Raw genomic sequence first — 26,295 nt, forward strand, 5'->3', positions numbered from 1 at the left:
AAACTGGCTACCCTTGCGGACCAGCTCCTACCTGGCAGGGGTCTTCTCGGGAGTGGGGCTGGAGCACACTGCCTGCAAGCTCCACACCCAAGGACTACAGAATAGTCAACTAACCAATAAAAATTCATGAGGTTACTCGACTATTCAATGAACCGATATTTAACACCCCTACTCTATATCCCCTGTTCTTTCCTCCTCTTTTTGTTCCTTTCTCTGCAGTCTCTAGATATTCCTGCCATCACTCAGTTAAGAATGTTAAGAGGCGGGTAATCCATTAATGGTGTAGTTGATAACATTTTTATTGACTACATGATCAGTCCCAGCTTGCGTCAAGTCCAGGAGCTATCCCCACTGCGGCTCTGTAGTTTAAATGTAGCAAGAGCTAGGTCCAGCAGCCCCTATCCTCCTGGGCCCACTGCGGGCAGAGACTGCTTCACGGCAGACTCCCCTGGCCCTCCCATCCCTGTGCTGCTGTCTCTAGAGGCAGCAGCGTGGGGGGAGGAGGCAGGAGTTACTGCGGTGACAGTGCTCAGGGAACCAGCTTTTAAGCCGGCTCCCCCCAGCACCAACTCCCGCTTCTCCCCCTTGCTGCCTCTGATACAGAAGCAGCAGGGGGGCAGAGGGGAGCGAGTAGTCGACTCGACTACCCAATAAGCCTAGGCTTTTGGGGTTGTCGACTACTTGCTTACACCCTTATACTCAATCACCTCCATGGCCTGACTTCTCCCTCCAACAAGCTCCTTTCCTCGCTGTCCTTTCTCCCCTTAGATTTGTAACTTTCCAGCCTTCTCCTTATCTTCTCTCCCACTCCCCCATTCTCTCTCTCTCTCTCTCTCTGCTTGGATCTTCTCCTCTAGAGGAATCAGGTTAACCTGAGAAGACTCCTACATCCTCTCTCATGATGTTCCACCCACAGAAAGCTAGAAGAGATGTGCTACGTTCATTATTCTGGTGTCAAATGTTGCTGTTGCCACCCCCGAGTAACTTGCTTCCTTATACGCACAGCCCATATGCCAGATCGGATCATGTTATTACTGCTTTATAGCAAGAGTGAGACCTGTTCTTTCACTGAGGTCTAGGAAGGGTGAAATCACAAAGTGAAGCTACTACACATGGTTCAAGTAAGATGAGAAATAAAACAGATTATATGAACCACAACAATCAAGACACAGGTCATTTGCTGAGAATTAACAACTAGCTACAAAGTTAATGCATCTTGGGCCAATATTCCTAGCCACCCATTCGTCCCGAGGAAATGTCCCACGCCAAGAATTCATTCTTGCTATTAGAAGGTGAAAAGAGAAGAAACCAGAGACAAATGAATATATTTGTAATGGGGGATCCAGTTTCAACTGGTACATACAGATCATGCTTAAAGAGCTAATGCACAGAGCATTACCCAGTCAGATTGTTCAAATCATTTTACAGTCCATTCAGCTTATAATAAGAATTGTATTTTTGAAGTTGGTTTTCTCTCAGTCCTCTACATCTTTCATTTTTTTCTTTTTCTAGCTTAAGAACGGTTACTTACCTCATAACTGTGATTCGTCGAGATGTGTTGCTCATGTCATTTCAATTAGGTGTGTGCGTGAAGCATGCACACGTCGTTGGAAGTTTTTCCCTCAGCAGTACCCTTCGGGCCAGCGGGGAGCCCCCTGGAGTGGTGCCAGTATACGGGCCCATATATACTTCTGCTGGCCCCCCTCACCCACTCAGTTCCTTCTTACCAGAATACTCGGGAGAAAGGGCGGCGGGCGGGAATTTGGAATGGACAGGAGCAACACATCTCGAAGAATCACTGTTACGAGGTAAGTAACCGTTCTTTCTTCTTCGAGTGATTGCTCACATGCATTCCAATTAGGTGACTCCATAGCAGGGCCGGATGTTGAAGCTGCAGAGGAGTGGAGGACCGCCCTGCCCAGAGCAGCGTCTTCCCTGGCTTGATGCATTAGCGCATAAAGATTGGCAAAGGTATGGACCGAGGACCATGTCGTGGCTCTGCAGATGTCCAGGATGGGAACCTGTACCATGAAAGCAGTGGAAGCTGCCACCGTTCTCGTGGAGTGCGCTCTAAGAGGTGGAGCCAGTATGCCCGCTAGGGCATAGCACTCTTTGATACAAGTGGTTATCCAAGAGGAGATCTGCTGGGAGGACACGGGTTTACCCCTCGCCCGTTCGGCGATGGCCACAAAGAGCTGCGGTGAGTTCCTGAATGATTTTGTCCTGTCTAAGTAAAAAGCTAATGCCCTGCACGCATCTAAAGTGTGCAAAGCCTGTTCTTTCCCAGATGGCGGCTTGGGGTAAAAGACAGGCAGAAAAATATCCTGGGAGGTGTGGAAAAAAAAGACACCACCTTGGGCAGAAAAGCTGGGTGGGAGTGAAAACACCGTGTGGGGGGATCCAAAGTGAACACCCTAAGTTCGGATACCCATCCAGCAGAGGTGAGTGCCACCATGAGAGACACCTTATAAGACAGGTATAGAAGGAAGCATGTCGCTAAGGGTTCGAATGGGGATCCCATAAGTTTGGGAAGGACCAGGTTTAGGTCCCACTGGGGGATGGGCTGGCGGATGTGTGGGTAGAGCCTGTCCAACCTTTTCAGAAACCTGTTGACCACTAGGTTAAACAACAGAGTTTTCCCCTCTTCCCCCGGGTGGAAGGCTGAAATGGCCGCCAAGTGAACCTTGATGGAGGAGGAAGAGAGGCCCTGGAGTCTGAGGTCTAACGGGTGATCCAGGATCAAGGGGATCGCAGCCCGCTTTGGGTGTACCCCCTTCTGGGAAGTGCAGATACAGAAGCATTTCTATTTAGCCAGGTATGTGGTCTTAGCAGAGGGCTTCCTGCTACACAGTAAGACTTCCTGGACCCGTTCTGAACACTCGGCGGTTAGCCATGGAGCTTCCACACTGTCAAATGCAGTGAGTGTAGGACCGGTGGCATAGCCTGCCAGAGTCCTGAGTAATCAGGTCCAGGAGCAGCGGGAGGGTCATGGGTCTCTCGCATGACAGGTTGAGGAGGGCTGAGAACCAGTGCTGCCTGGGCCAGGCCGGGGTGATTAAAATCAGGGATGCCCTGAGCTCCCACATCCTGAGTAAGACCTTGTGGATTAGCAGGAATGGTGGGAAGGCGTATAGGAGGCCCTTTGGCCAGAGGAGAAGGAGAGCATCTCCCAGTGATCCCTGTCCCAGTCTCATGAAGAAGCAGAATCGGTGGCATGTCCTGTTCTGCCTTGTGGTGAAGAGGTGCAGATGGGGAGACCTCCACACACGGAAGATAGATTGGGCTACATCCCACCTCAGAGACCATTCGTGTCCTGCAAAGGATCTGCTCAGTTTGTCCGCCAGGACGTTTTGGGAGCCTGGGAGGTATGAGGCCGTCAGGTGGATATCTGCCCCGATGCAAAGTTCCCACAGGTGAATCGCCTCCAAGCACAGGCGAGGGGAATGGGCCCCGCCTTGCTTGTTTATGTATGCCACTGCTGTCATGTTGTCCAATAGGACGAGGACAGACTTGCCCCTGAGATGGGGAAGGAAAACCGCACAAGCCTGTTGGACTGCCCGGAGCTCCCTGATGTTGATATGTAGGGAGATCTTATCCGCAGACCACATACCTTGCGTGTGAAGGTCTCCCAGGTGGGCTCCCCAGCCAGTGTCCGATGCGTCTGTGACAAGTCAGGTGGACGGTACCGGCCTGGAAAACAGTACCCCTGCAGAGACCTCTGCCTGGTTGATCCACCAGTTCAGCGCGAGGAGGACAGAAACGGGGACCATCACCATCCGGCCCCATGAATGGATGACCGGGTTGTGGGCTCACAATAGCCACATCTGTAGTGGATGCATGCGCATCCTGGAGTGTTGTACTACATAAGTGCAGGTGGCCATGAGGCCCAGAAGGTGCATGCAAGTCCACGCGGTGGTCACTGGAAAGTTCTGGAGCTCCATGACTGCTGCATCGTGATAATCCAGGAGTTGGGTAGGGACGCTCTCACTGAGGTAGAGTCCAGGGTGGCTCTCACGAACTCTATTATCGGAGTGGGCATTCGGGATGATTTGTCCAGGTTTAACAAAAGACCTAGACTGTCGAAGAGTGCGCGCACTATGATGATGTGCGTTCGCTCCTGTGACTCTGAGCTCCCCCTCAGGAACCAGTCATCTAGAAAGGGGAACACCTGGATACCCCTTTTTCCTGAGCGTATGGCGGTGGTAGCCGCTGCACTTGGTGAAGTCTCAAGCGGACATGGAAATACCAAATGGGAGGGCCGTGAATTGGTAGTGGTTTTGGCCCACAGTAAATCTGAGGAATTTGCACTGGTGGGAGGGCTATGGAAACATGATGCGGTACTGGATACCACCGGACGCGTAGACCTTCCGGCCTAGCAGGTCAGTTTTCTTGGCCTCTCTGTTCTTAGGGACAACGGCAGGCTGACCTTGTCTCTCCCTTTGATTCACGGCTTGTACCATGAGAGAGCCTGGTGGGGGGTGGGGAAAAAAGATGCTCGTTACCCTCCTGGGGGACAAAGTATCTCTGTTCGGCCCACTTATCCGCAGGAGGGACTGACACGGGAGTCTGCCACAAAGCTTTGGAGATCTTGGCCACCGTTTTGTTAATCGGGAGGGTCACTCTAAAGGGGGCATCAGTGTGAAGGATGTTCACCGGGGGATCAGAGAGTCATCGGACACCCTATCCGTCTGGACTCCCAAACTTTGATCCAGACATCGGAGGAGGTCCTGGTGGGCCCTGGTGTCCAGAGGCCATGGATGGTCCAGGGTCTCCCAGACCCTCATAAGTGGAGGACGATGATGATCCCTTTCAGACTTCCCCGACAGATATCCCCGAGTGTGCTGGATCCTGCTGCATACCAGCGGGCGAAGGTGGGGGAGGTTGGCTCACCGGAGCCACACTCCCCGAAAGGCCAGGAGATTGCTGGCCGGGGGGCAGTGACTGGCCAGAGGTCAGTGATCTGACCAGTGGGCTCGCTGGAGGAGGGGCCCAAGAACCTGATGTGACCGACGTCAACCTGGAAGGGGGGTTTCCCTGGGCTTGGTGATATGCCCACAGAGTCCAAAAAGGCCACTGGCCAGAGGTTGAGGAGGTCACGATTGTTGGAGCACTGGTACTGACACTGGTTGTGTCCATTGCTGCTGGTATGGATGAGGCAGACAATGGTGCCGGGAGTGGTGCCACGACCGGGACCGGGAGCCCTGAGAAGACCAGGTGGATTCTGCCTCGAAGTCAGACGTGTAGTCTGAGGAGGACCAGGGAGGAGCTGACGCAGACACCTTCAGAGCAGCTACATGCCTGGCCATAGATTCTGGCTTCCCACGGTGCCGAGGTGGCAGTGGTGGCATAGTGGTGCAAGCATCCGGTGCAGAGGTAGGTGCCACGGGTGGTGTGAGCCAGTGCCGGGGTATGGTACCAAATCACACCCGAGAGTATAAACATCTTACATAGGTAATTACTTTGGGAGAGCTGGTTCTAAGACCCAAGACATTTTTAATATGTCACAGCACAGAGTACAATAATTTACAGGGGGAAATTCATTTCTAGTTATTTTATTTCTAAATTGTTTAGGGATATATTCCGAATTTACAAGTACGATCACAAAATTGGCAAGTGAATGCAAACATTTTAGCAGAATGGGAGGCAATGCTAAAGCACACAAGTAATAAATATCATAAGTAACTCCCATCAAATGAGACTTATGATAATAATCTTATATTTACCACCTTTCATCCAAAATGGATCCCAAAGGACTTTATACTTTACAAAATGGATATTCAAACTATACTTAGGGATACAGCCACCTACAAAGTGAAATGAAGCAGCTGTTTAACAGGGCATAATACTATCCAGTCCTTAAGACAGGAAGTGAGGAATATATTTTTACACCTGTGTGGAAGATTTAGGCAGGCAGAATATAAACAGCCAAAACAGAGTTGAGTTGAAATATGTAGGGTTAACACCCCCCTCCCTTGGGGTGTTTTAGGATCTTTTAACGACCACAAGTCATTGAAATCACAAGTTGGGACCTAAATCACCTCCAAATGACAGCAACTCTGTCTACACAATGCCATCTGGAAATGCACTGGGTCACTGGCTGAGAACTGACTCAATGAATGTCTACATTGAGCTAGAGGTACCATTCAAGCTTTCCCTCCCCCCTCCCAATTTCCCATGGTTTTATTTTCAAGCAGCTCTTAGCAAAACCATGGGATATGGTGGATGGACTAGAGGGAGCTTTGAGCTTGTGCAAAAAGTGGAGAAATGGGCATGGAGAATGCCAGCAGAGGGGACTGGAGGAAAAAGGGAGCAACAGAGTAGGAAGTCATGGATAAGAGATAATGTGAATGGGGAAGCAATCAGATGAGGCCGTTACAACTTTTCATAAGCCAAAAGGGTATAGTTCTGGCCCCAGTACACACACCCCACCATGAACCTACTCATTCTTGTTGGGGTACAACATACTCCCACTGCAAGCCCCATTGTCAAAGCCTCATTGGGGCCTCCCAACAAACTCCTCCTACAGCCTTAACACATCCAGTCTTCTGACAGGTACAAGGGTTTGGGCTGCTGTAATTTGCACTTCCATTTGCCAACTTCTATCTCCCTGGCCCACAGATTTACTGTGCAGAAATGAAGAGACATAAGCCTCAATAACAATCCCCAGCCCCTAAAAAGCACAACTTGGTTAGTCAAATAAACTTGAGTGTTGGGGAGTGAGTGTCTCTGAGAAACAATCATTGGTCACATCTTTACACAGACCCCATTCTGTCCCTATATATCACCCCCATTAGTGCACTACCTGATCACCCCCACTGTCTTTGATACATGTATCTTCCCAGCACGCCTCTAAGGTACAAAAGAATTATGAATCTCATTTTACAGGCTGCAATCTGAAGTGCAGAGGGGCTAAGTGACTTGCTCGGTCACAGACTTCCTGTGTGACCTTAGGCAAGGAACTAAACACAGGCTCCTGAAGTTCCTGGGTATAGAATCATAGAATACTAGGACTGGAAGGGACCTCGAGAGGTCATTGAGTCCAGTCCCCTGTCCTGATGGCAGGACCAAATACTGTCTAGACCATCCCTGATAGACATTTATCTAACCTACTCTTACATATCTCCAGAGATGGAGATTCCACAACCTCCCTGGGCAATTTATGCGTAGCTACCTAACCATTGGGCCTCGTCACAAGTTATGGGATGAGGCACCGTGACATTGCGGTTATAGTACTAGACCCAGGAGATATGGGTTCTATCGCTACCTGTCCCATTGTACTGCTCTGTAACAGCAGGAAAATCATCTCTCTGAGCTTCAGTTTCCTCATCTGTATAATAGGAACAACGATACACGCTTTCTTTAGTAAAGTGCTTGGAGATGTATAGATAAGAGCTAATTATTATAGGTACCACAAAGAAGAGATATGAATCTTCTGTTACAAAGCACAGGACTCTACAACTTGAGCCAACAGAAACTATCCAAGCAACCACAGAAACACTTGACTATGACTTATTTCATCCAGAAGTTTCAGTGATTCAGTGCTATATTAGCCAGCAAATTATGCAAGTAAGAATCCAAATTGCCTTCCCTCCCTCATTGCGTGGAATGTACCACAGGGATGCAGCTATGGGTTGGCCTGAGTGGGCCACAGCCCACCCACTAAGCATCCAGGCCCACCCAAATCAGGACTGGAGCCCCCAAAATCTACAGCATGATCACACTGCTCTCCTGCCAGTGCCACACACTGCTGCCTCAGTCTCTGGCCTCAGCACTAGCCTCATGGAGGATGATCTGGGCAAGGCTAATGCTGGGGCCATAAACTCGAGCACCTGCAGCTGAAATGTGAAAACCACCGGTCAGGAGCAGGCTGGATGATTTTATAAAGAGAAGGGGGTTGTTTTTCAAAGGAACAAGAATATTTTTAAAGAGATCCATGTCAAAGTTCATGGTGTCGAGTGTTTATTTAAGTGATTTGGTCCAGAGTAGTTGAAGTAGGACAAACTTTCCAGAAAGTTAAAAAAAAAAAATCTATCAATTTACAGCAATACTAAGAGAAAGAGAAACATGAATATGTATTAAATGGGAAAATCATGCACTGCATTATCCAGGAGAGAAAGTTGATGGTTATTGCAAAAAGAAAAAAATTGGAACTATCAACCAAGCAAATGACAGCCATAAAATACAAATGAAGTAATGGAATATTTTAACAGAGACAGATTCCAAATCAAATGAAATACAGTCTTATCTAAAATACTGTTTATCGTGTATGAGTCATTAACAGAATCTGTCTCTATGTGATTTATTTAAAAGTATTCAGAATACCAAGTGATTTTTGTTCTAACACTGTTCAGAACATACAGATTTTCCAAAAGCAAAAGCCATGATCATAATCAATGAAGGCAAGGAAACAGAATAAGAAGAGACTATATTATTATTAATTATAAATACAGTAGGAGCTTTACCAACATAGCAACTTTCATCCAAGGATTTCAACACACTTTACAAGCTACAATCCAGACTCTTATGCCCATAACTTTACACATAGGAGTATAGCAGAACCTCAGAGAATAGATTGTTTGTAACACTGAACAAAACATTGTGGTTGTTCTTGCAAAGATTTACAACTGAACATTAATTATTACAGATTTGAAAATGTATTATGTAGAAGAAAAATGCTACTTCTATCCATCTTAACTTAGACAATCACAGTTTCCTTACTTTGTCAAATCTTTTTTTCTTAGACAAACTAGTAAATGTATAAAAGGAAATTAACACAGTTTTGTGTTTACTCTTTTGAGGGCGAGGGGGTTGTGTCTGCAGTCTGATTGCATTCTTCTGGTTCCAAATGAGGTGTGTGGTTGACCAATCAGTTCATAACTCTAGTGTTTGTACCTCTGAGGTTACACTGTAGTTACACTGAGCATGGTAGGACATCTCATTTTCAGGTTACTCATATGCGTATGTACAGGATCAGAAGTTATAACTAAAACATCATTATGCCCTTGTGGACAAGTATGAAAAGTGCTACTTTACAGAAGAATAAACTGAAATATGGAGAAGTTACATAATCTGTAAAGTCATTGGCAACACCAGGACTTAGGTAAAATTCTGTCATTTAGAGATTGTTACAAATTTAGCAGCTTGCTAAACACTGAAGTAAATAATACCACTGAATTCCTCAAACAATTATTCTCTCTGGATACACAGAATTTTGACAATGACCTACAATGGGAAGGTGGGGAACAAAGGGATATGTGTCCTTTTTCATTCTTTCCTTATAACATAGAAAGAATCCTTGCTTTGATTGTGAGATTAAGAAAATAAGGAGTGGTGAACATAGGTGGCTCCTGCTAGTTTTTTTTTTTACATTAGAAATTCTTATTTACCCTGTTTTCCCAAGAAGACTGCATGGACAACTGGGAAATTAGGATTACAGCAATACAAGCATCAAGAAAGTAAAGTTAATTATTTGAGAAAAGGGAGTGGTTTTTATTCAGACTAATTAAAAATTCCAATTTTTGATCATTTTCAATTAATACCAAATTAACAAAAATAAAATGAATCTTTAAGAGAGACCTTTTAACACTTTCCTTTGAGTGAATTACTGAAGAAACTCCCACTCCAATTGCCTAGGATTTCCAAGGAGAATTCCAGTAAAATAGGACTTGATATTTCTGATGCAAAAAATAATAATAAGAAACTCAGAATTTACTTTTTGAATAAATAAACTTTCAGGCCATGACAAAACAATGAAAAAGGGAAATGGCCTGATATTTTCAACTGGGACAGGATTTGGGAGGCTAATGGCTTTTGTCCTAAAATTCTTTATATCTTGAGTCCATTCTTTTTAAGAACACAGACCACATCCTTACTAATATGGGGTAGAATCCCATGTAATCAGCTCTGCTTTCTTTATATTCAGTACAGACAATCACAGCAAGATTGCACTTGACACAAAGTATCAATTGTCCATAGAAACTGCATAGACAGCAAATGCATGCAACGATTTCCCATATTTTTAGTTTCCAAAATCTTTTAAAATGGTTCTAGCTCCTGTTCATTACAGACATGTGACTGGATTCTTTGTATAATTACTCTTTTTAAAAAGGCTACAATAAAGTATTACTATTCTGAGCAGCAGCTTATCAATGAATCACAAGACCATGGTAGATGAGGTCACAAAGATGGAAACTGAGAGATACTGAGTTCTAATCCCATCTCTAACAGAATCCCTCTCAAATCCTGTAAACATTCTTCCTCTGTTTCCTCATCCATAAAAGGAGGGTGGTAATACAAATGTACATTATTACTGTATGGGAAGGTTAATTATACTAGTTCATATTTGAACAGTGCTTTAAAAATTATAACTGAAGTATTATTAACTCAATAAGTATTATTGTAATCATGTAAATATCTCATTGTAATAATACTGAAGAATTCATTTTACATGCTTCACTAGAAAATTATTTGAAGAAACAGAGTGCACACGTAGCACAAAAATGCAAAAAAAATAAGAAATATTGTATCGTGAATCCAAATAAACAAATCCTGCATGATGTTGTTCATACCTACAGTGCTTATGCTATTAATAACTGACTTCCCTTCTGTGACTTTAGGCTATTTTAAAAAAGAAATCTTGTTGCCATGGAGACAGTAAGCCGGTCAGCACATCTGCTGAAAAAGAGGATATAAATTTTGTAAGTGTGAATCTTACAGGCTCAGACTTTTGTAAATCTTTGCCAGAGACTCCATCAAATACACATAAGGGAGGTTATTAATTCAGTTAACTGTCATCTTCAAGATTTCTGACAGAAGCACATTAACTATAATTTGCATCAATTATAACTAGCACAGAATGCATCAACATCTGCACCTAAGCATACTGAGGATACGACTCATGTTCCACTTCAACGTGCTGCAATAGCGATGATCATGGAGCTGTCAAGATAAGAGTTGTTTATAAATGTCATCTAGCAAAGCTTCGTAGAGGGCTGATGGACACCTCTGAGACACTAGCCCCGTTTTTTTACACTATACAATCATGTCCATATTTACCTCTAAACAAATAATTATTCCTCTTAAGGAGGAGCATTTTACAGGGAATGTAACTTTAAAATATTTACATGAAAAGCCATTGAATTTAGCCTCACAATTCCCCTCCGAGAAAGTAGTATCACTGTGCCTTCCTTCAAGGTGAAGAAACTGAGGAACGCACAGTTGTGTGGCCTCAGTCACACAAAGTTGGTGGCAGAACCAAAATTAGAATAACCTGTTCTTGTGCTTTAGCAACAAGGTCATGCTTTCTGTACTCCCCTTACTTTCATTTCAAACATGTGGAGCTCCTCATCTGTGCAAGGGGAAAAAAAATCAAGATTCTTTTACAGTCAAAAGGGACACAGCAGCTAGCAAGCAAACAGATGATGTGCATATACATATAGGATAACTGCTGGCGACCACCAGTTTACAGGTGCAGAATCCAGGGAAGTGTAGATGCACCCTAAATCCTTCAGGTCATGACACAACTAAGGACATTAAGAAGTGGGTAACTGGCTAATTGTGTAGTCGCCACCATTTCTATTGAGTTCGCAATTAGTCAATAAGGGAAGGCGCTCAGTACTGGCTTGTGCCAGGTCCAGGAGCTAACCCCATTGCAGCTCTGCAGTTTAAATGAAGTAGGAACCGGGAACGCAGGCAGCCACAGGATATGGAGGAGCCTCTGCACGTGGTGAGCCTGGGCCCACCACGGGCAGAGGCTGCTTTGCAGAAGCCTCCCCTGACACTCCCTGCCCACCCCACGCTTCTGCCTCAGGCGATACCACAGAAACGGGGTTGGTAAGCTGGCTCCCCCCAGCACTGGCTCCAGCTCCCCCACGTTGGTGCCTCTGATACATCAACATGACTTTCTGGTCTGACAACATTCATGGTCTGGAAAGTCCACAGATGTTCATGGACCAGAAAGCACAGGGTCAGGGTCTGGAAATGCAGCCAGGAGTCCTGCAGCTGGTGGGGGCAGGGTAGTAGGAGGGGGCAGTGGTGCGGCAGGGTGGGGTTGGCTCTCCAGCCTGGAGCTCTGTGGCAGGGAGTGGCCAGCAAGCCCCATAGGCTGGAGGCAGGGGGTCAGGTGCTGGATGCAGAGCTGGTAGCAGGGGAGGTGGAGCAGGCTGGGGAGCTGGTGACAGGGGACCTCCCCTTATCTGGCAAATTCCCATGTTTGGGACTAGTCAGGTCCCAAGGGTGCCAGATCAGAGAGGTCCAACCTGTACAGTATTATATGTTCATATTTAAACAGCGTAACAGAGAAAATATTTAATTGTTACATATATTTTATTCACAAAACAAAATTACTGTCCAAGTATTATTATCTTATCAACTACTATTGATCAGTAACATAGTAAACACAGCATGACTGGTTAATAATTAAATGACAGTGTTTTAAAGAGCCACAGGAGATGCATTAAACAGCCACTTGCAGCTCACTAGCCTCAGTCTGAGTGTCACTAGTTTAAAGCTAAATCTACAAATGGATTTAAGTGTCTAATTGCCACTTTAGGCACTTTTGAGAAAATAAATCCAAAATTTATATCCTCAAAACCCCTACTTAGTTGATACCTAATCCTGAAGATTCCTAACGTCCCCAGTCCCTGCATTTCTGCTGGAAAAGTCTTGCAGGTGTCTAAAAATCTGTCAGGCAGCACATGCATAGCTGCCTTAGCCACAGATGCGGGAAGTACTACCGCACCCTCTGGATTGAAGTGGTTTCCATCTTATACAGGGAAGGGATGTGGACTATTCTGTTACCTGATAGCTAACTAACCACATGAATTCTTAGCAGTTAGTTGACTATTCTATAGTCCTGCGGTTGCGGCTGGTAGCCTGTGAAATCCTCCCCCACTCTCGAGGAGACCCATGCCACTCTGCACTGTTGCCTCTGTCAGAGGCAGCAGTGCGGGGTGCCAGGAAGGAGCCGGTCCTTGAGGGGAGTCAGTTTAATATAAACAAACAAAAAACCCCACACCAGCTCCCTGTGCAACCCAGCTGCAGCAGCCCCTGTCCACAGGGGTTCCGAGCTCCCTGCAGAGGCTACTGGATGGGGGGGGGGGGGGAGGAGGAAGGAAGCAGGGGAGGCTGCCACAAAGCAGCCTCTGTCCACAGTGGCCCGAGCTGGCTGCGGACAGAGGCTGCTCCATGAGCAGCCCTTGTCCACAGGGACCCCCCCACAGATAGGGGCCGCTGCTGCCAGAACAGCTGCTGCCTGAGGCAAGTCTGTGCCTGCCACGGGCAGAGGCTACTGTGTAGCAGCCTCTCATTTTCCTCCTCTTCCCCCAGTGCTGCTGCCTCTGATAGAGGCAACAGTGTGTGTGTGGGGGGGGGGGGGCGCAGGTGGCACCGCTTTTAAGCCAGCTCTCCCCAGCACAGCTCCTGCTTCCCCCTCCCTGCTTGCTGCTTCTGATACAGAGGCAACCGAGGAGGGTGGTGGAGGGGGAGAATGCAAGTAGTCAAATAGATTAACTGAGAAGACTAGGCTTATTAGTTAGTCGACTACTCACTTACATCCCTAAACAGGGTTTATTGTTTGGTTCAACACCTCCACTATACAAATTGTTCCAGCACCCATCAGAGGTTGGGGCACTCACCCAGGATGTGGGATAGTTGGATTTAATCCCTTCATCCCCCTGCCTGATATGTCTCCATCCGAGTGCTCTAGCCACTGGGCTATAAAGTTATTCACTCACTATCTTGCTCAATGATATCTACTATATATATATTTGAGAGAGTCTGACTGTCTGTGAGTGAACAAGTCCATCTGTCTGTTCTAGATCTCCTAAACAGTCAGAGTTAGGACAACCAAATTTGATATGCAGCTTCCTCTTATCATAATATAAAGCAAGGTAAGGGTTTGGTTGTGGCAGCAGGAAGGCTGAAACTCTCCCCCACACAATGAGTTCAGGAACGCAAAAAACTACAGAAAAGAAACAAAATCACTAGGCAAGAAAAAAGGGACTGGCAGGGGGCACACACATACCCAATTCCTGGACTGCCAGAGCCCCGAGCCTCTCACCCCATCCCCAGTGCCCTTTAGGGAGGACTGTAATTCCCCTCCCATTCATGGGAAAAGAGCACAGTTTGCTCCATTCCCCATTCTGGCTGGGGAGCGCAGGGGCCAGACGAATCTAGACCTGCCCCAGCTAAGGGACATGCACTTTTCCCCCCAACTGCCTGCTGGAGCTGCAGCAGCCATGGAGAGTTGCTTCTCACCTGGCCCCATGCTGCTGCCGCAGTTCTCTCTCCCCAAGGCAGTCTGCATACTAGGTATGTGATAGTGTACACATTTAAACAGTTATACCCACATCCTCCTCTCCCTCCCACATTGCTGCCTCTGTATTAAAGGCAGTGGCATGGGGGGGGGGGTAGGCAGGAGCTGGTGCTCATGGGAAGCCAGTGCTCATGGGGAGCTGGCTTTTATGCAGGCTCCCTGTGAACACCTGCTCCCCGAGAGCTGTTCTTCTGATACATGGATATGAATCCCAAACAGAGGAGACATCTACCTCTAACCCAGATTAAGGGCAGGACATAGGAACTGCCAAGGAGGACTGTAGACTATGGACTAGTTTAGGTGGCTTCCAGCTCAGCTTCTTGCCTTTTGTGGATCCCCTTTTTTAGATACCTAACTCTCCCAACAAATTGTATAAGGAGCTTGGGAGCCTAACTCAGGCCTGGACTCTGCTAGGCAACAAGTTGCCTAAAAGTTAGATGCTGAAATGCTAATCCCATTGCGGAATCTAGCCCTAAATTCTCCAGACAAGTGCCTGTGTAACTGCCACCATGTGGATTCAAACCTATAACCTCTGGAGCTTAAGTGGAGGAACCTCTACAAGCTTGCCCTATAAAGCCAGCTGACTCTCAGCTTAGACTGCAGACTTATCTCTTGCTGTAAGTGCCACTACACAGGACAGTGAACCACACTAGGTGTGTGGGTTACAGCTGCATGTATTATTCACTGGTCAAATGCTTAACACAATTTTAAATGCTGCATAAAGAATAATAATAGTACACCCTGTAACCAAGGCATGGACATATTCCACAACAGTGATTTACATTTTAGAAAGTTAGTCATAATAGAATTGAGTTCAATCTGAAATTCTATAACACTTTTGCAGATTAATATTTTATTTACTTAACTAGGGTTTCATCCTGAGTGTGCGGACTTCAGGGGAGTCAGAGTGGCAGGTACCCAGTACCTCTCAGAAATGTATCATTGGACACCAAGATCCTAAGGAAATTGATCTTCAAGAGAAAATGTGACCTAAGGAAACTGACATATTGCCCTAATCTGTAACAAATTAAAGTTCTGCATATGAGAGGTAGGTTAGTTAGTTAGTTTCACACACTCAGAGAAGTGTTTCTTAAACTTTTTAAGACCGAGGAACAGCAAACAGTAATTGGTTGGGTTTTTTTGAGGAACACCAAGGCTTTTTGTTGAGCAAAAAAAAGGGGGGGGGGCTCCAGGGGGAAGTTATTGAACAAGGGTGGCCATTTTGAACTCTGTTCTCCACAGAACACAGTTTAAGAAACACTGCCCTACAGACAAAGCCCAATCTAGCTATTGGCAAACTAGGCAACTGCCTATGATGGTGGACTTCTGAGCAGCTTCCTGGGAGGCAGATTTGGCCCAGTTCCCCCTCTGTCATGGCAGAGACACAGATAGGCCAAATTTGAGCATCACTGCAATACAACTCACTCATGACAGAGGGGTGGCCAAGACAAATCTGCCACCTGAGTGCTATGGGAGTAGGCAGATGGACAACACATTGAATTTTTGTCTTGAACATGCTCTCACTCGGGAGCCAAGATTAGACCGTGGCCCACTTCACAGATACTAGCAACAGGTCCTTTATACTCTCTGGGCTAAACAGACTAAACACCAGAAGGCTAGAACCAACTAACAGGCATAAAGCCATTACATTACAGGACAACTCTAATACTACTACTAAGACTTCAAGGCTTAATGAGTTCATAAATTGAGAATGAAAAATCTTGGCCTCTGTAAGTAGCTCAAGATTTTCAAAGGTTTCTGGTGATGTGAGGTTTCTCACTGTTGACAGGTCAATTTTAAATACCAAGAATAGGTCTGATTTTCAGAGGGTGCATGCTCACCACTTTTTGGATTCTCAACTTGAGATGCCTTAGTCCCTACACATTGGTCATATACAGAGCTATTTGAGTTTGGACTCAATCTTATTCACAGCCTATCCCTTCTTACTGCTTGTCCCTTTAGTGAAATTCCAATGACTCAGTGTCTAAAACATTGCAATCATAATACACATTATAGAAAATGAAACTCTTGAAAAATATTTTTACCATTTTGTGCCAGAAGTTCGTTAAACACTAGAGATCTGGTAGATGAAATAGGAGTTCAATATTTTTTTCATCTTTTACTTTTCTTTTCTCCATTTCATATTAAAAATAAGGAAGATGGTATGCCAACAGATTCACCATGATGTCTTTGCTGCAGGATCAAGTTTAAAAAGGAGATGGCTCAGGTGGGGCAAGTCCTCAGTCATATTTATATATAAATGTCTTAAAATAAGTAGTAAATGTGGCAAGGATATTTATAAAAAGAAAGGAAACGTTCTGGTTGTCATTTTACAGAGAACCACAGGTATGAAGGGCTTGATTCAAAATTCACTGTCATCACTGAGAAGATTCTTTCAACTTCAATAGTATTAGGAACAGATTTGTACTAAGGCCCCCCGATTCAGAAGGACACTGAAGTACATACATAATTTTGAGCAGGTGAAAACATTAAGCACATGCTGAAGGACTTTGCAAAGTAAGGACCAAGTAGAAGACACTGAACCAGATCAAGCACTGAAAAGGGCTTTGAGGAGTATTCTGAAGGAGAGAAGAGAGGCTATTGTGTGGTTACAGAATTAAGACGACATTCTAATAAGCATTTCACAGTTTCACCAGATATGAAAGTTCTTTGAACAGCTATTTAAAGCATTCAGTTTTCCTTGGGGATTTCTTGTTCAGGTTCTGCTGCTGGAGCTGCTGCTTTACGGTGTTTACAGAAAGTTTTTGATTAGCATCCCATCAGGGCTTTTCCTCTAAATTTCATTACTGCATGCACAAGAGAGATTTTAATGGTCTCTGGCTTACATCTATGAAGAAATCACATTAACATCTCTGCAGTTAAATTTAACAGGCATCATATGCAATCAAGAAGCAGACGTTACGTATCTCATAGTTTTGATTAAAAAATGGTTTTGTAGTGATAGCTTTCAGGATAATTGTGTTGTTTTGCAAGATTCTATTCTTTTTTTTTTTTTTTTTTAAATAGACCTTGAACATGAATCAAATAACAAAAATGTTTTCTTGCAAACCACAATACTTGGAGATATAAAAGCTTCCAAACAGTGAATTACTACAATACAATATTACAAGCACATGTTTTCAGCTGACCTACTTCCATGCTAGCATGTTGATAATTGACTTTTGTCCCCTACGGAGTTTCTTAAATATAATTGAGCAGCACCTGCTACATAAGAACAGTTTTATATGCTGATTTCTTGTACAAATATTGTACTTAACAGCTTCAGTGCCAGACTTAATCACCCATCCTTGTTTGTGCCAGATATTTGATCATGCACTACCAAGCGATGCAGAGTTGCAAATATTTGTGTGCTGCAGCAAAGTGAGGGGATAATTTTCAGTAAAAATAATTCCAAATATTTCTATTAATGAATTGTTTATTTAATAGTTAGTTATTCTGAAAAGCAACCTTTCAAGCCAACGGATCCCTAAGTATTTTGGACCCAATCTGAAATCCACTGAAATAATTCCCTTGATTGCAATAGGCTTTGGATAAATCAGATTATGAATTTACAATAGTATAAAACATTCATATTGGGATCACTTCACCCATCAGTGAAATGCCACTACCTTTGGAACCATTCCACAATGCACTGAAAAACTACACCACAGTATAGGACAGGAAGTGAGCAGGAATGTCATCTGTTTGAAACTGAAGACTGAATTCACATCCCCATAGGAGAAACATGGCCATCAGGCCAGTGCTATGAGCTTGTCTTTATAAATACTAGGGACATTCAAATGTATTTGTTTAACCGCTGAAAAATTCCCATGGTTACATGTTTACACGCAGGGAGTACCATTTATTGGGTACTGCCTCAACTCAGGGAGCTGGACTTGACTTCTTGAAGCGCCTTCCAACCCTACATTTTTACAAATCTCTGAGAAACAGCAGGGTCCACACAGACTGTTATTATGCTGCAGGCTAGAGGTGGGTAGGTTTAGTTCATGGCAAACTGAGGTAAGGGTTTCAGAGGGGTAGCCAGGTTAGTCTGTTACAGGAAAAACTTAAACAACAAAAAGTCTAGTAGCACCTTAAAGACTAACAAAACATGTAGACGGTATCAAGAGCTTTCATGGGCACAACCCATTTATTCAGATGACGGGAGTATTAGAAGTCCAGATCCAAGAATAAATAAGGGAAGGGCAGGGGAAAAAAGAGACAGTGAGTAGATTGTTCAAGTATTTACAAGAGGCTGATAAGAACAATTAGCACCTCCATTGGTAGCACCTCCACTCATTAGGATGTGGAATGTAGTGTGAGCCAGCAGAAGGGGTGTAAGTATTCATGTAGACAAGCCCAATACACTATTCCCATGGGGGGCAAAAATGGGATATTTACAAACTAAGGGCTCAAGTTCAATACAGAACTGCAGGTTGTACCTCTCCAGTCCAGCACTCTTGGGATCTGACCTGTGCCGAAACACAGAATGTATCAAACCACAGGAAGTCGATATTTTCCAGCAGCATTACCAACACTTCCACTGGTTAGTGGGCTCTTAGAAGATATTAAGGGGTATATTAGAGCTAAATAACAGCACAGTGAGCCAGGACTGGTGGCTGTAAATAAACTTTATAGAACTGCAGGAAACTTGGCCACATCCATGTTAAGTGGACATCCAGTTAACTAAAAAGATGCCCGACCACAGATATTGCTGGACAGGAGAGTGCCAGACTAGAGAAGTTCAATCCCTACTCATGTGTGTAAAACAGCTTATTGAAGTGTCTGTAGAATCAAGACCTTTTCAGAGCCCTGATACAGCAAAGCACTTAAACACAAAAGTAGCTCAATTATTGGAGTACTTAAAGTTTAGAACACATTTAAATGCTTTGCTGAACAGGAATGAGAGTCACAGCAACTTTCTGTCCTCTCAAAAAGTTATGAATCACAAATTAAGCCATTTTAGGAAAAGAATGACCTGTTCATTTAATTCTATAAATAGTATTCAAACTAGCCTAATGACTTTCTGCGTATCTGTAACTCATTACATGTACTGCCATCATTGCAACATATATCATATGTTAAGACACCATTATGGGCATTGTCATAATTCCAAGTTTGTGACAATGTAAGCAGTATTTCTGCCATTACTGACAGATATAGGACTGAAAACATTTTACTGACTTTTACCACTATAAGACAATCTGGAGAAAAATGCAAATCAAAAAGATAACATTTCACAGTTTAAAGTTTACCAAAAAGCTTTTTTTCCCGCTGATGGTTTCTGTAAGAAGTATAAGCTAGAACAAAAAAAAGTTAGCAACAACAGAATGCATCAAATTGAAAAGGACCATCACTGAGATCTTATGCATTTAAACACACATGCATGCATGAATACAACAAGATTCAATCGTTCCAATGACATTGTGGATTTATGCCAGTACATGACTGCTGTTTATAGTACATCTGAGGTTTAGATCAGATTTAATGTAAATTCTACTTAACTGTGCTATATGACTAAGTTTGGTGATGCATGTTATAATTTATATTTTAAACACTGAATATACAACGAACATGACAAAACCTTTCCAGATGATATTTTACTGTCTGTGTCCCAGCCAGGCTGACCCTTATCATAGAAAAAAGGCTTCCAGTGAGAGCGATGACCAACAGGATACACCTAATCACAGATATATGCACTATGAGTTACGTTTGTATTCTCTTTTCTAATGAAAAACAATGCAGTCTGAGAATATTCACAACTAGTCTCGCTTTAGCACAAAGGAAACATTATCTTGTGCAGTTAAATTGACATATAGGAAGGAATTTATTATAGTAAATTCATGGAGAGGGTTTATATGACTGTTTCCTAAACAGCTGCTTAAAGTGAATTCATCCACTCTCTGTGATGAGTGGGCAGCAACTTAAGTTATTTTTGTTGTTGAACTCATGCAACTCAAATAAAAGCTTCACACCATCTTTATAAAATGAATTATTGAATCTCCCACTGTTTAAAATTGTGCACATTTACTTGAAACCTTATTGTTATTTTGAATCTCCAGCCCCAGTAATAGCCACTCAGAGGATGATATTGGTAGGGAAAACAATCTGCTCCTTTTCCATTTGGGTCATGAGGATTCTTTTTAGTGGATTTATTTATTTTGTTTTGAATGGATTTGAAGTCATATAGTTAGCAGCTTGAATCTATATAGCACCTCATTGTGACAAAACATATCAAATACCAGTGCAGAAACAACAATTGTGTCACCACAGTTCTGGGAATAGCTTTAGTGACTATTTGATGCTGTTATTACTGCAAAGTTGGCAGAGAACGCACAATTCATTGTCTTGACACCCAGAGATAGCAGCTGTTTTCTGGGAAATCTATTGATAGCGTGGTGGATTTTTAAAAACCCCAGTAGACTGAGCCTGATTTTCAAAGTTGAGTATGCATTACTTGTATAAACAAACTGGATATTTAGTCAAACAAAAGGCAAGTTATATTTTTGCACGTCCTAGTTGTTTGCACATGCAAATTCCATACAACAAGGCCAGATTATGAGATGTGCATGCAATTACCACAACTAAGCATGTAAGTTAGGTGCACAAAAATGCAGTATCTAGTCACACATACCGTGTTGAAAAGTCAGGCCTTTAGCATCTAGAAAACTTTCTCCATCAAAGATGTAGCTCCATATGTGCCACACACTCACAATTCCTAGTAAAATTAGTACATTTTGGATGTGCAAAAGATACAAGATCTAGCACCAAAATGTTGGGCCTCAAATATTTGATAGTGCCCCTTTGATAACAGATGTGTATATCTTCAGTAGGTCATTATATGGGGTTTCTATTCATAAAGACTAAGACTCCCTCATTTGACTCCTGCTGAAATACAGACTACCAGCTATTCAGACATAATGTAGTTAAGCACTTACACAAAGCACTGGAACATGAGCAGCTGAACAAACTGCAAAGCCCAGAGAACATTTCCACACATTTTAACTCAAATAAGATGTCACAATTGAGCTCTGTTATATCTGACAACCGAGTAGTTGGGGCCTGACTCTCAAACACTTACACAAGTAGCTCCACTGGCTTCAACTGGGCAGTCAACTTAACACTACTCATGAGAGTAGTGGTTTTGCAAGGCCAGCTGCTGAAGGCCAAATTCTGCACAGTCTTGAGCAACACCAGGAGAAAACAAGTGCCTTTCACTCCAGAGGAAATTCAGAACATATTGCCACATGCAGGAACAGATGCTCAGTTCCCTTACAGTGCAAACTAGAAAGGATTAAAAAAATCAAATGCAGTCCTACTCACACAGTTGATGCTTTAACACTACACTGGAAATCCATCACTTTAAAGGATGTACAGAATCTTTTAGACTCTTTCTTTCTGGCACGTACAAGAAGCGCCCATACCATTTTTGTAAGACCTGCTGAAATAGCTCAATCCATGAACATGAATTTAAATTGCATGCATGTATATTTTGGGGTTTTTTTTGCAATTATTCAGTTTCAAGTCATGTTGCATACTGTGTTCTCTCTCTTTTGTGCTACGGTAGTGGCTTGATCTCGTTTCTAACAAAATAAGGTTTGCTAGCATGGAATTGCTCTTATTCTGATTTGTGGAGTTGCAGAGATGATAAAATACCACAAAGTAATTGGAAATGATTAATTCCATTGGTTATATATTCCCTTCTTCTGTGGGGCTAACATAATTCACCACTTCAGTATCCTGCACTTCAATACAGTCTAGTTAAATGAAAGATGTTCTTTCGATGGCAAAATATCCCAAAATTTCTCAGAGGCCCGATTCTGCTTTCTTTGCACTGGGAGTTCAGCTTGTGTGATGAATGAGGACTTACACCTCAAAACAAGAAAACTCTCTTGATACAAAGAAAGAACAAACCATCCAAGATAATGACATTTTATAATTTACTACTTTAAAATTGTGTTTACTGAGTAGACATCACCTGGGAGAGAATACCAGAGCTTCAATCACACCATGGACATAATTTTTTATGAGGCGAGTTAGCAGCCAACAACAGAAGAGTGGAAAGGGTGAATATAGACAAGAGGATGTCACATAAATTGTTCCTGTGACATTCTTGTCATACAAGAAAAAGGATTAGTACCCACCAGTCTAAAACTAAAATATCATTGCCAACTCACAATTTACTCACAAATGTCATGATATTTGGTGTTTTTTAAAGCCCCAGCACCTGGAGTAAAGTAACAACTTGAAAAATTCAGCTCTTTTGCACAAACTGGAAAACATGACCCAATTGTACTCCAACAGCTCAGAGACTAGAAGATACATACAAAGAACTCACAGTGTAATATAAAATCATATTTGAGCCAAGCTTACAATTTCTTTTAAACCTGACAATTTTTGGACACCTAATGTTCGCAATATGGCCTACATTGAGATCCAAATCCAAACTTGACACAAAGTTTTGGGGTATTGAGATGCATGTTGGCCTCAGACAGATAGATAAAATGCTACAGACTTGACCCTACAATCCAATCTGCATGGGCCCTACATGCGTCTCTGCAGATGCAAAAGTACCCATCATATATGAGAGAGAGAGAACCCACAACACATCAGTGTTTACAAAATGCAGGTTCCAATGCATCAAAAATCCACAATTTTTTCCAAGTGGATTTAATCAATTTGCCTAAAAATAAAGTTTCAAGAAAATCCAGATAAAACTATCTAGGGCTTCTTTAAAGATGCCATCAATTATTTATTAAGCTAAGAGTTTATAGTGAAGAGGTACTTTAAACACTACAGATTTATTTGGGCATGAGCTTTTATGGGCAGAAACCCACTTCATCAGATGCATGCTCATGAAAGCTTATGCCCAAATAAATCTGATACACCTTAAGGTGCCAAAGGACTTCTCGTTGTTTTTGTGGCTACAGACTAACACGGCTGCCGCTCTGATACTTGTCGAGAAAAAGGCGGTTTCTTATGAGAACAAATGGCAAATTAGCTTTTGAATGTTAATTTCAAATTCTGCTGCTGTAATTTTTAGTGATTATGGAGCAAAAACTGGAATAAATAAAATACACAATTATTTTCTCACAAATTATTTTGGGTCATTTAGGAGAAAACAACATTAAAATATGTCTAATATGTGCTGAATATGCCATGTCACTAGTATTTAAAAATACACGCTGACATTTATTTTCCTACTTCACACACCATATAAGTAGGGAAAAAATATGTATATCTGAAAAACAAAATCTTATGTATAATTGTACAGAGACCTTAATATTTCAGTCTGGAACTGGGAGAGCTAAAGTTCCCTAAATATAGTAGGCTAACAAGTAGGTTCTTCACCAAAATTCTTCAGTACACATAGGGAAGGAGAGAGAATGAATTTGCCTCCAAGCAAGTCTAAATGGATTCTGTAGTCAGCACTTGATAGAACTGACTACATGTGACTGACCCTGGTTACCTCACTGTATCTAGTAGTCCATCTTTCCGCATTTGCCTGAGATGGACTTTAACAGACAGCATCTCAGAGCCTGGCAGTCTTTAATGCAGCTTTTTCAAGAAATATTCAAAAACTGGAAGTTAACACAGAAATGATTCCAATCTTCGTCCACCTATTAGTTTAAGCAAGATGAATCTAACTCACTAGGAGCCTTTCCCTTTTTATTTCCTCACTCCCTTCCTTTGCCTTGTCCCAAATATTTGGGGGAAAACATTGCAGCGACCCTTATCTCAAAGCCCCTCTGACCCAAATCTCAGTTATGAATATGGCTTGAAAACTGATGCATCCCTCCTCGCACACACTCCTGTTTGCCCAAAGGCTTCTCACTCCACCTGAAATATTTTAGATCAACCCGAATCCTGCTGCGTGCCTCCCCAGACATTGCGTTTCCGTGGGGGGGAGCGGTCTCGCCAGCAAAGCGAATACGGACTCAGGGGCTAAAAGCGAAGCGAAGTTGAAGCCGGAGCGGAGCAGTGCTTTGCAGAGGGAAGAACAAGGCTTCGCAGAGCCCGCCTGAGAGCCCCAGTCACAAGGTGGGGAGAGAGGTCGCTCCGGTCCCTGCAAGCCGGGGGCAGGAGAAAGCCGAGTCGCGTGTCACAGCCAGCCGGCAGGCGGACTTGCCGGAGCTGAGCGCTAGCGGGGCGCCCTGGCAGCCCCCCACCGCGCCCCCACTCTACCTGCCGCAGGATGAAGCTGGTGGACGTGGTGCTGCCGTCGGATCGTTTCAACCTGCTGCGCCGGGTCGCGGTCCCGCGGGTCACCTGCACTCGCCGGGGGCGGCGGAGGGGAGAGACACCGGGTCACAAGGGCGGGCTGGGCAGCCGGCGGGGCCCCGCTGAACAGGGGCCCCACGGGTCCAGCGGGGAGCGGAGCTGCCCGGACGCGCCAAGGGCCGGGGGCTGAGCCCGGAGCCACCCCCCGCCCGGAGCCCGCCGCGGCCTAAGGGAGCCAGGCTCCCGCCTAGCCCAGCACCCACCGCAGCCATGGCAGCCCGCGCCGAGGCGATGCTCCCCGCGCGGGGAAGGCACCTGGAAGATGGGGGTGTGCAGCCCGTCCGCCAGCCCGTTCTTGCTGTGGGAGGAGGGGGGGTGCTTGGACATGGCTAGCGCAGCATCGCCTCTGCCCCGCTCCGGGCGCGCTGCCTCCCCTGCGCCCGCTGCCTGTGCGGCACCGCTCCCACCGCCACGCCTTAAAGCGACAGCGCCGCTTTCCCCGCTCTCGCGGGCGCCGGCCATGTGTGTCACAGAAGCCAGCGAGTTCTGGCGGGGGGGGAGTTCCCTACCCTTCCCCCATCCGATTTCCAGCTGTAAATACCCCGCTCGTGCCGCTTCCCACCCCTCCCCCCCATTTCCCGCTGGTGGACTAGCGTTCACTCCGGCTCACCATGACCTCTTTGTGTGGGGTACAGCTGCTCCCTCAAAACACACACTCTGGAAGCCAGGTTCACCCACCTCCCTGTCCTCTTCTTCTAGCTCCTCCTGCATACAGCCGTAGTGTGCCGCCTCCTGACCTTTCTAACCAGATCATCAGACAGCAGTGACCTTGCTCCGCAACTTTCCAAACGTTTATGCATCTCCTGCTAACCTCTTCCTCTCTCCCCGTGCTCATTAAGCCTCCGGCCCAAAGGAATGTGTGTGCTCCCTACGCATTTTCCATGATTGATTATTATGTATTTATTATTGCTTATATTTAATAAAGGCCCAGGGCACATATTGCTAAGCATCCTACAAACACAGAGCACTAAAGATAGCCCAGGCCCTGAGTTGGCAATACATAAATGAGATGAGAGGTGATAAAATCACCAGACAGAGCGAACAAAACGTACTAGGTTTATGCTACAATTTGTTATAAAATTACCATGTAACAGTCCGCCTCTAGAGCCACCGTCTCAAGATCCTAATGTGGCTTTTAACTAGCCATCTAGAAATCTCTTAAATAAGCCAGTGCTACTGCACTCATGTATTCTGGTTGGGTACACCACTGTGAAATCAATGGATTTCTGTGGGTAAAATGTCCACCCAATGGTTCTCAGTCTAGGCTAGAGATGAATTACTTCCTGAAGTTATAGCTGCCTAAGGTTTTTGGGGACACTAGGAAAAGTGCACACACAGCACACACAGACACATCACTTTTAAAAAAAAATCAAGATTGAGCACTACAACTTTAAAAGAACTCAGAGATTTGATGTGATTTATTATTACACAGGTGGATTTTATGACCAATTTACAACAGGAGTTAAATAGTTTTGAATTTGAGTCATTTTAATGCAGCACAAAAGAAGGAAATAAATGTATATGTATACAGTGCATACATGCACATAACGTTACAGCAAAAGGTGTATAGGCTTGCACATTAGGTGATCATTGATAGAACTGTTCTGGAAATAAAATTCCATTGCAAATTGGAATGAAAAGACAAAAATTCAGAAATTTTCATAGAACTGAAATCCCGCAAAAATGTTTTGAAAACACTA

At 44.1% G+C, this 26,295-nt stretch overlaps 1 protein-coding gene across 4 annotated transcripts in view; it reads right to left on the bottom strand.

The window, feature by feature from the left end:
- CACNB4 (calcium voltage-gated channel auxiliary subunit beta 4) overlaps positions 1-25,323 on the bottom strand; it is a 232,607-nt gene extending 207,284 nt beyond the window's left edge. For 2 of the 4 annotated variants that reach the window (XR_012905162.2, XM_075933401.2), the window contains exons 1-2: positions 24,851-24,999; positions 24,500-24,583 (exon numbers count right to left, since the gene is read on the bottom strand). Coding sequence is in view for 3 of the 4 variants with exons in the window: in XM_075933401.2 (XP_075789516.1) it covers positions 24,500-24,583; positions 24,851-24,922 (156 nt within the window). In the remaining variant the exon portion in view is untranslated. Of the gene's footprint in view, positions 1-24,499; positions 24,584-24,798; positions 25,000-25,205 lie in introns of those variants that run through there. The other 2 variants (XM_075933403.2, XM_075933402.2) reach the window with 2 other exon arrangements.
- Positions 25,324-26,295: the final 972 nt, after the last annotated feature.

The sequence above is a fragment of the Pelodiscus sinensis genome, chromosome 7 (assembly GCF_052426305.1).
Source record: "Pelodiscus sinensis isolate ZL-2025 chromosome 7, ASM5242630v1, whole genome shotgun sequence".
NCBI classification, from domain to species: domain Eukaryota; kingdom Metazoa; phylum Chordata; order Testudines; family Trionychidae; genus Pelodiscus; species Pelodiscus sinensis.